Genomic DNA, 11,204 nt, shown 5'->3' on the forward strand with positions numbered 1-11,204 from the left:
AACACTGGGGTACATGTGCTCCTATGCATCAGCATTTCTGTCTCTCTTGGGTAAATCCCTAGCAGGGCTATTGCTGGGTCATAAGGGAGTTCTATGGATAGTTTTTTGAGGAAGCTCCACACTGTTTTCCAGAGCGGCTGCACCAGTTTACATTCCCACCAACAGTGTAGGAGGGTGCCCGTCTCTCCACACCCTCGCCAGCACCTATAGTCTCTTGATTTGTTCATTTTAGCCACTCTGACTGGCGTGAGTTGGTATCTCAGTGTGGTTTTGATTTGTGTTTCCCTGATGATGAGAATATTAACTTGTTTTTTTTAAATAACTGGTACCAAATAAGATCAGTTTGTCTAAAAGCAGTAACAGGCTTTTGTTCATATTCAAGAAAATGTCTGCCAAATCCTACATCTAAATAACCATGGTTCATCAGGAATTTTTCAAGTAAATACAATGTTCCATGACAAAAGCAGCAAGTTTCGCTCACAACTCTAACAACCATACACATGCTTTTCCTTAAAGTATGTGCAGTACTTCAGTATGCAGAAGTGCTTTATGCATACCCTATTTCATAAAAGAGAATAGTTTAAAAATGTGTACTCAGGGGTCAAGATTGAATGAAATTAATTTAACCTACTTCATTAAAAACATTCTTTAAAAAATAAGCTTTTGTTTATTGTGAGTATATAGCAGTGAAGACTTTACAGTTTGGTGTCACTGCCCTGTTTCAATTAAGATATAATAGTCTGATTCATCATTGCTTTTGAACCATTAGTCCAAATGTCAATAATGTTAAAAAGGCAAATAACTTATGAAAATAATTTTGACCTTACATACACACAGACCACACTTTAAATCAATCCTGTCCTACGAGGAAACAGTACTCCAAAGACCTTTATCAAGTTATAATAAAATCTAATATGAAAGTTAGGACTGACTCCCTAACTATATAGTCATTCTCATCCCCCTCTTTGCTGTATATCAAACCTAAGGTAAAAGAAGGAAAGAATTTCAAATGGGAACTCTTTAGCCTCTTTACAACAGTAAAACAGCACAGAATTTATTTCCTGTAGTCTACCCCCCTGAGAAATCCTGCCTTATTCCTTGCAATAAAGAAAAGATAAAGCTTCCAAGGGCATCACCCCTCAATCCCAAAATCCACTCACAACATTTATATGAAAAAAAAAATCATGAACAATACTTTATTACTTCTGGTATATTAACAGCAAAATGACTGGCTGAATCAAAGTCCAGAAAGCCTATATTATACTTCAATATTCAGTTCTTACAGTTTTCTTCCTCTCATTGTTATTTCTGAATCCAGACAGCATATATTCTGTTCTTACTACAGTAAACTCCAAAGGTGCCAAGTCAGATTGATTTTAAAAAACTCCAACTAAGGTGTTTTTTCAAATCAAAACATACAGTTTATGTCATTTATTTCTTCTCCTTTATTCTAGTTTACCTATAAAACTTTTTATATGTCTATTTCTCTGCATCACTGTTCTCAGTGTGTACAACATACATTTCTATGACTTTGCCTGGCCAGATTATAACTTTGTTACTATTTTTAATACACCTATTAATGCCTAAAATATTTGGCTTGCAAAGGGTAAGTGCTCATTAAACTAAAACTATATATTTTCTTTAAATCCAATTAAATGTCCCATTTTCTATAGTCTCTCTAAGCACCCAGATTGATATCACAATTTTTTGCATGGATTAGGTATCACTTTCTCCTTTGTTCAAAATAAGAATAGTGCTTCTGGAAATTAAGAAAAAGTAAAGATAAGGCATATCAAGGCAGTAAGGATATGATAGACAAGTAAGCGCCCCCAAAAAACAAAATATAATCAGTCTTTAAATGATACATTTTTGTTTCCATTACAAGGTGGTAGTTCTTTTTGCTAATTTTCCTCTTTTTGGCCCTCTACAACAAATATCAACTTCTTAATCTGGTTTTCTCCTTGGGAAGAATCAACAGTGCAATTTTTCTGAAGGGAGTACAGAATTATGTAAGAATTAACTCTATCTATACTTGAAGTAATCTTCTCTGAGCAAACCTTCACATCTTTTGATAGCTTCAGTACAAGTCTAAAGATAACAAGAGAGTCCAACAAAACTAAGGGAAAAAGGTGAACTTACCACCAAACAAGGGTTCTGGCTCCACCAATATTTCCTGTTTTTGAGGAATTGGGGCACGAACTTCTTCTCTATCAAAAGAAGTAGGAAAATAGCAAAAGGAAAACTGTTTTCTGCTACATGTTCTCTATATAACTACTGTGAATGCATTCAAATTAACAACTAACATGAACATCAAACTTAGTGACTGTTAGGAACCATGGTGTTAAATGACTGCTAGATGGTTTCTATACAGAGGTCAACTAGAATAAAGTACCTGGCATAATAGATGGCTCAAATGATTTCTGAAAAAAGAGAACAAGGGCATCTGGATAGCTCAATCAGTTAAGTGTCTGATTCTTGATTTCGGCTCAGGTCATGTTCTCACGATTTGTGAGTTTGAGGCCTGCATTGGGCTCTGTGTTGACAGTGTGGAGCCTACTTGGGATTCTCTCTTTCCCCCCCTCTCGGCCAATTCCCTTGGTTATACTTGCTCGCTCTCTCTCTCTCTCTTTCTCTAAAATAAGTAATAAATAAACTTAAAAAATAAATTTAAGGGGCACCTAGATGGCTCAGTCGGTTGAGCATCCAACTTCAGCCCAGGTATGATTTCACTGTTTTTGAGTTTGAGCCCCGCATCAGGCTCTGTGCTCACAGCTCAAAGTCTGGAGCCCATTTCGGATTCTGTGTCTCCCTCTCTCTCTCTCTGACCCTCTCCCGCTCACACTCTGTGTTTCTCTCTCTCAAATTTGAATAAACATTAAAAAAATTCTTTTTAATTAATTAAAAAAAGAGAGAACAAACAGAAAAAGAAAAAAATTTTCCCCTTTCCTCTCAAAGTTTCTATTCTAGATTCTTTTCAGAAAACAAAAGGAGCTTACCAAAAACAAAACAGAAAATCAGACAAAAAAATTAATGGAGGAGCACCTGGGTGGCTCAGTCGGTTAGGCATCCAACTCTTGATTTCAGCTCAGGTAATGGTCTCATGGTTCATGACATCAAGCCCACCTTGGGCTCTGCGCTGACAGTATGGAGCCTGTTTGGGATTCTCTCTCTCCCTCTTTCTCTGCTCTTCCCCTGCCCACCTGAGCACACGTGCTCTCCAAATAAATAAACATTTTTTTAAAAAGCTAATGAAAAAATATAGGCATAATAAAAGCAGTGACATTACTATTACATCAAACAATGTATCATTAAATCACAGATGTATTAAAATAGCTTAAATAAATAAGCAGTGAATTTTATGTTATGAAGATGGTTAACATAGGTATTATCTTGGATTATTTATTAAATAGATTTCATATATAAAGAACAGAAAAAGTAATTATTCATTTTAAAGGCCTATAAACTTCAAAGTTTATCTCCAGAGAGTTTACTAATAACCTATCTCTTCTAGTAAAAACTACTCAGAAATACTGTAAAAATGGTGTATATTCCTTTAAATATGTTTAACTATTTTATAGTTTAAACTCAAATGTGAATTTCTATTTATTAAATTCACAGCAAGGAAGAGTGAGTTCGAAATTTATTATTGTCCTGCTTACAATGTTAAGTTAGGCCTATGTTTTTCATTCAGGTGTTCCTAATAGTAATAACTGAGCTTAAGGCCCTGCTTTTGATATCAAAGAGCTGGAACTCTAAAACATATTTTATGAAATCATTTGTCAACAAAAACATCCAACAACAACAAGCTGGACAAATACAGTAAGCCAAATGATGAAGTGATAAAGGCCAATTCAAAATTATGTTAAGTACATCAGTCACTGCTCACACATAAAATTTAAAGAATCTGAAGGAACAATGTATTTATAAGAGGAAGAGGAAGCTCTATTAATCCTCTTTCAAAGAGAATTAGCCTATTATCTTAAGAAAATTAAGAATTTAGAAGACCTCTTCTACCTAAATAAATCTTTCCATGATTGCTATACCTCATTTTACAGCATGTATAAAATTATCTCAATCTATGACAGTTTAATTACTCAGAAAACAAATTTTAATCTGATGAAATATATCAATTAGGGGATGGATTAACTAGTAGTCACTATATGGGAAAACTTGTTTACTACATATTTGAGGGTATCTGTCCCAAGATTGTGAGCTACCTAACAAAATGAAATGAATTTTCACTGTAAAGAGTGAAAATTCGGAATTAGGAGCCATTATCAAGTGTTAACCAATTAGCGATATAAATAAGTCCAATTATAATGTAATTCATAGGAAAAGACATTCATCTTTCAAAACTAGTTTTACTTTTAATTAATTAATTAATTAATTAATTATTTAGGTAAGGCTCCATGCCCAGTGTGGAGCTTGAACTCATGGCCCTGAGATCAAGAGCTGCACGCTCTATTGACTGAGCCAGCCAGGTGCCCCATATCAAAACTACTTTTAAACACAATTAAGAAAACATGCTTTGTACAGTGAGAACAGTTATATTCTCCCAAATGAGCTGTGAATACCTGTTACTCAAGTTTCTGTAAGCTAAATCATGTTTTCATATTGATTTTCATGAAAAATCAGAGCTATGTTGGGGGAGAATAGGATATCAACATCTGAAATAGACAGCCAACACTGCTAGGAAAAAAGTTTATGAAGTATTAATAATGATCCCTAAAGTTCACTCTTCATGTGGAAACAATTATTACTCCAGAATCTGGAGCCAGAGGCAACTCTGTCTTGATTGTTATTTGGCTTTTTAAATCTATCTCCAATTTAAAAATAATATCCATCCATGCCTTTGGTCTATTCCCTTAAAGAGAAGACTCCTCTTGTCTAATGTCTCATGTTGTAAACACCAAAAGTTATAAAGAGCTCTAAGTATTAAAGTCTTATTTAAGGATCTGCATAATTTTGTTTCAAATATTAATGGTTTTCCTTGAGTAACATTCATCTCTAATATTTTCCAAAGACCTGGAATTTTGCCTAGAAGGTATTCATTTCAAATGCTCATTGGTATCAAATGTAAAAGGCAAAAAACATCCAAATCTGTTCACCATTAATTATCAGTCTCTACAGAGTACAGTTCCATATGCTTAAGGAGCTTCTAATGATTAACTACATTTAACTATCTTTAAGGTATAAAAGACTATCATTATTTTTCAAGAAATTTTCATGGCAACTCAAAACTCTCCTGGGACAATGTAAGTAAATCCAAAATTGGGAAATCTGAGCTTTAGTGAGATTTATTTCCATCCATATCTGCTACGTAATTACTGTGCAGCTTAGGAAACTGACTATTCCTCTGCTTTCTCATCTGTAAAATGTGCCTAATAATGTCATCTTATAGGGTTCTTTTGAAGAGTAAATAATAGACATGACTGCGCTCTAGAGAATTTAAGGTACAGAAGTATAAAATTTTCCACATGACATTTTCAGATGCTTTCAACTTTTAATTTTTTCAAAACCAGAGAATTAGCCTGATAAAAATGCAACTCCCTAATTTAGGCAAGGGGTAGCTCCTAACAAGAAATAATAAATTCATACTCTGTGTGTGGTCTGACTGTGGAGACACTTGCTGAACTGGTACTGGGCTCTTCAGCAATTCCTCCACCATCCAAAAACATAGTGACGGCCATCTCCAGATTATTGTTGCAGGCTTCGAGCATATGTTTCCCTACACTTTCGCTTGCACCTGAAACAACAAAAAGACAAAGAAAAAGTTAAAAATAAAAAGACACCTTCTTATATTCGGTTCATGTTAGAATACAGAATTCCCAAGCAAACTAATAGTACTTTTCCCCTTTTAGGATGAGTGACTTAAAAAAACAAAAAACAAAAAACAAAAACACCCTGTTTATTTACTTTTATAATGTTGGCTGATTGGTAAATATACAAAACTAAAAAAGAAACTAACAGCATTAAAATAGTGGTCTTCCTTCATAATAAAACCAAACTAAATAAAGCATGTCTTTAAATGGAGCAACCACATATTTGTTAACAAAACTGGAAAAAAAAAAAAAGAAAGAAAGCAAAATGAAAGATTACATTCTAGAAAGTGAAACATTTTGTTAGGATGCATTTCAATCAATTAGCATTTGTTTCCATTAAAAAGAAAGCATTTTTTAAAATAACAATCACTTCTCTAATTGAGGTGGGACATTTTTGTTGATAATATAATCAAGTCAAACTGTGGTAAGAAATGTCAATCTTCATCATTTAAAAATGGCCTTATCACACATTTCTTTCTTCATTGGTAAAGCCAGCATAGTTTTCTAAATGCAATATACACTGGTAAAGCCCTTTACAAAAACAATTTTACAACACATATCAAAAAGTACTCCCTCCTTTTTGATCCAGTAATTTGGGCTTTCTAGTCAACAAAGTACTTACTCTTTATTTATTCCACATCAACTACTACATGCACAAATACGTCCATATACATGTCTAGTATTGTTTCAGCTAATATTGAAAAACTGGCAACATAAATATCCAATAGTACTAGAGTCTAAATTGTAGAATTTATTTGCTGGAACACTTCATGACCATTAAATTAGCAACTCAGGCGGTGCCTAGGTGTCTCAATTGGTGAAGCATCTGATTTTGGCTCAGGTCATGATCTCAGGGTTCATGAGATCAAGCCCTGCGTCATGCTCTAGGCTGACAGCACGTTGCCTGCTTAGGATTGTCCCTCTCTGTCTCTCTCTGCCTCTCCCCTGTTCTCTCTCTTTCTCGCTCTCAAAATAAACAAACATAAAAAAAGTGGGGGGCATCTCAGGTTTTCCATCTGGTATGACTTTCCTTCTACCAGAAGCATGTCCCATATAATTTCCTTCTAGGGGGTGTGTATGTGTGTTGGGTCTGAAAATGTCTTTATTTTGCTGTCATTCGTAAATGACAGCTTTATTTGGATATTCTATTTTCAAGTTGACAGCTATTTTCGCTCAGAAAAGAGAGCATTCCAATGTCCTCCAGCTTCTGTTGTTGCTGCTGGGAAATCAGTTGCTGGACCAGAGAAAATCATTTTTATAGCAATCTGTTGTTCCTCTCTATATGCTTTTAAGATTTTTTTATCTGTCTTTGGTCTTCTGAAGCTTCACTCCAGTCTGTCATGGATGATTTTATTTTTCTCCTTGGGATTTACTGCACTTCTACCATGTAAGGAATGTTATCTTTTATCAATTCTGAAAAATTCTCCGCTATTTCTATTTAACAATGACCATACTTCTCCATTCACTTACTTCTTTCTGAAACTCCATTTAGATATATATATTAGAACTCTTCACTCTATACTGTGTCAGTCTGGTTTTTTTTTTTAATCTGTTCACTGGGTTTTCAATTTCAATTAATTTTTTATAATTGGAAGTTATTTTTGTTTTTTTCCTAATATACTGGACCATGTTTCAGAGACCCTTCATATTCATATTTTTTTAATAAGTCTTTCTTTTTATTTTTTTTATTCATTTTTGAGAGACAGAGAGAGAGAGACAGCAAGCAGGGGAGGGTCAGAGAGAGAGGGAGACACAGAATCCGAACCAGGCTCCAGGCTCTGAGCTGTTAGCACAGAGCCCGATGCAGGGCTTGAACCCACGAACAGTGAGATCATGACCTGAGCTGAAGCTGGACGCTTAACTGACTGAGCCACCCAGGTGCCCCCATATTCATATTTTAATCTTTATATTTCTTCAAACATGTTGATCAACTTACTGGAATTACTAAGAAAAAACAAACTTTCTGTAGTCTGTAGGGGTCATCATCTCATTTCAGCTGGCTCTTGTTTCTTGTGGCTTTTGTCTTGTGGAATGGTTTTTCTGCATTTTGTGTTTTTTTTCACCTGTGACCTCTTATGCTTTGGATTTTTAATTCTGTAGAGTTTTAAAGCAGTGGTTGAAGGTAAACTCCTCCTAAGAGGATGTGATTTTAATAGTGGTTTTTTGTTTTGGTTTGGTTTTTTATTGTCAAGTTAGTCAACATACCGTGTACGTGTAGTGTTGGCTTCAGGAGTAGATTCTTATGATTCATCACTTACATACAACACCCAGTGCTCATCCCAACAAGTGCTCTCCTCAATGTCCAGCACTCATTTGCCCCACCCCCGTCAACCCTCAGTTTGTTCTCTGTATTTAAGAGACTCTTAAGGTTTGTCTCCTTCTAATTTTTCTTTTCCTTCCTCCATGGTCATCTGTTAAGTCTCTCAAATTCCACATGTGACTGAAATCATGTATCTTTCTCTGACTGACTTATTTCACTTAGTATAATACCCTCCAGTTCCATCTACATTGCTGCAAATGGCAAGATTTCATTCTTTTTTTATTGCTGAGTATTCTTGCATTGTGTATATATATCACATCTTCTTTATCCACTCATCAGTTGATGGACATTTGGGCTCTTTCCATACTTTGGCTACTGTTGATAGTGCTGCTATAAACATTAGTGTGCACTGCCGCTTTGAATCAGCACTCCTGTATCCTTGGATAAATTCCTAGTAGTGCAATTGCTGGGTCGTAAGTTAATTCTATGATTTGATAGGTTTTTTAAGGCACCTGTGGGCATTACCAAACAAAGACCACTTTAAATACATTCTTTTCATTTTTTGTTAATGTTTATTATTTTTGAGAGCAAGAGAACATGAGTAGGGTAGGGGCAGAGAGAGAGGGAGACAAAGAAACTGAAGCAGGCTTCAGGCTCTAAGCTGTCAGAGCAGAGCCCAACGTGGGGCTTGAATCCACAAATGGCAAGAACCTGACCTGAGCTGAAGTCAGGTGCTTAACTGACTGACCCGCCCAGGTGCCTCTAGATACATTCTTAAGTTGGGTAAAACCACATGGAAAATGTGACCCTATAAAAGAGCCTGTTACAAATTCTCAGTGACAGTATCTCCTCACACTCTCCAACTGCCAAGGTTGAAACAAAGTCAGCTTCATTAGGGGGAAGAGTTTCCTTTCAGACTCCTTCCCTTAGGAAGGTCACAAGCTTTGTTTCCCATTTCCTACAGCCTATGAGACTATCAAAAGAGAAGTTTAAAGCCATTAGATTTGGGCAGATTCTACTAGGATGAAGGCTTGCTTTAAAATCTAACTAACATCTGCATTCCCAATTTCATTTCACTTTTAGCCTCAGAGTATTCCTTACTTTCTCACCAACAAATGAAGTATTTTGAAAAAAAAATTTTTTTTAATACTCATTTCATTTAGGATTTTTCTCAGCAAGAGAGTTATTCATGTTATCTCTCCAGTTTTCCCTTACTGCCCGGAAACAGAAGTACTGACTCTACTTCTTAATATCTTTCATTTTTCTCTTCTCCACTATTATTTCTAAGCTTTAAATCAAATGCATAATACTTCTTATTTGGATTACTACAATAGACTCCTAATTGATCATAATTCTATCTTCTACCTTGCTGCTGAGTTTATGCTCCAAAATACAAGTCTGATTCTTATTCTTCCTGTCCCTTTCCCTCCTCCCATCCCCCCCGCCCCCCACATCCATTTAAAACTCTTTAATGGGGGCGCCTGGGTGGCTCAGTCAGTTGAGCGTCCACCTTTGGCTCAGGTCATGATCTCATGGTTTGTGGGTTTGAGCCCCGCATCAGGGTCTGTGCTGACAGCTAGCTCAGAGCCTGGAGCCTGCTTTGGATTCTGTGTCTCTTTCTCTCCTGCCCCTCCCCTGTTCACGCTCTGTCTCTCTCTGCCTCTCAAAAATAAATAAATGTCAAAAATAAAAATAAAAACAAATAAAACTCTTTAGTGGCTCTCTGACACCAAGGTATACAAGCATAAATTCCAAGCCCTCATGATCTGGAAAGTCCCTTCTGATCAAACCTCAGCTCATCTCTCTGGTTTTGCCTCTTCTCTTCCCTATCCTACAAATTCAGTATAGCCTTACTAAATTACATGCTTACACTGTTCTTATCCTCTTCATCTCCCCTTCATCTAGTTCATCCATGTTCAAGAATCACGCTAAGGTTACTTTGCCAATTTGTGTGCTAAGCATTCTCTACACTACTTCCCCACTCCCATCTCTATGACACTCTTCTACTGTGTACATGAATACACTACTAAGCAGTCTATGCTGGTTTACTTTCTGGTTCCCCAGAAAGAGAAGAAGCTTCTTGAACACAGGGACTGGATTCTCTCCTTCGTATCCCTAGAACCTAGCATTGTGTTTGATTCCATGTGATCAATGTCTAATAAATTGACTTAGAGCCATCTTATGGGACTTCAGCTCACCAGTAAACACACCAGAGAAAGGTCAGGCTTCAGCCAAAATAGTGCTTCCATATCCTTTGAATTTTATACTGTGTATGTTTATGCTTTAACTTTCATTTATAAAGCGCTATGGTTACACTGTGCAAATCAGAAACAGCAAATGGGTACTTAAGGTACATGTTTTTGGGGTGCCTGGGTGGCTCAGTCGGTTGGGTGGCCGACACTTTGGCTCAGGTCATGATCTCGCAGTTCCTGGGTTCGAGCCCCGCATCAGGCTCTGTGCTGACAGCTCAGAGCCTGGAGCCTGCTTCTGATTCAGTGTCTCCCTCTCTCTCTGACCGTCCCCTGCTCATGCTCTGGGTCTCCCTCTCTCAAAAAAAAAAAAAAAAAAGATACACATTCTTAAGATTAAATTTCCAGTGGGAACATTACATACAAATTTTAAAAGTGGTCAACCTCAAACAATGTAAAGCGAAATTAACACGCTCCAAAAATCTGTCAGAGGATAGAGTAGATATAACTTTGTCAGACAGCTGACAAAGACATATATCTAAGATGCCAGTGAAAAACACTGAACAAAATTATTTCATGAAGGGTTGTGGCTGGCTCAGTAGGTAGAGCATGTGACTCTTGATCTTGGTATGATAAGTTCAAGCTCCAGATTGGGGGTAGAGTTTATTAAAAAAAATAGTAAAATTTTTTTATTAAAAAAATTTTTCATGAAATACAAGTGAAAAAACCATGAACGCATAATATTAGGATTTAATGTTAAATCAGTAAAAAAAAATTATAAAAAACATCTGATCATTTCACTTAGATCTCCAGAAGTCTACATAGTTATGTCAGCAACAAATCTCTCTTGAAATTGGACAAATAGAGATCAGCCTTTCATTTGGGGTTTGCCATATATCTGGGTGTGTGTGTGTGTGTGTGTGTGTGTGTGTG

At 36.2% G+C, this 11,204-nt stretch overlaps 1 protein-coding gene across 1 annotated transcript in view; it reads right to left on the reverse strand.

The window, feature by feature from the left end:
- The window catches only part of UBXN7 (UBX domain protein 7), a 61,762-nt gene that overhangs the window by 35,144 nt on the left and 15,414 nt on the right, over positions 1 to 11,204 (reverse strand). Inside the window, exons 2-3 of the mRNA XM_029939533.1 lie at positions 5,599 to 5,746; positions 2,140 to 2,207 (exon numbers count right to left, since the gene is read on the reverse strand). Coding sequence (XP_029795393.1) covers positions 2,140 to 2,207; positions 5,599 to 5,746 — 216 coding nt within the window. The remainder of the gene's footprint in view (positions 1 to 2,139; positions 2,208 to 5,598; positions 5,747 to 11,204) is intronic.

The sequence above is a fragment of the Suricata suricatta genome, chromosome 5 (genome assembly GCF_006229205.1).
Source record: "Suricata suricatta isolate VVHF042 chromosome 5, meerkat_22Aug2017_6uvM2_HiC, whole genome shotgun sequence".
Lineage (NCBI taxonomy): Eukaryota > Metazoa > Chordata > Mammalia > Carnivora > Herpestidae > Suricata > Suricata suricatta.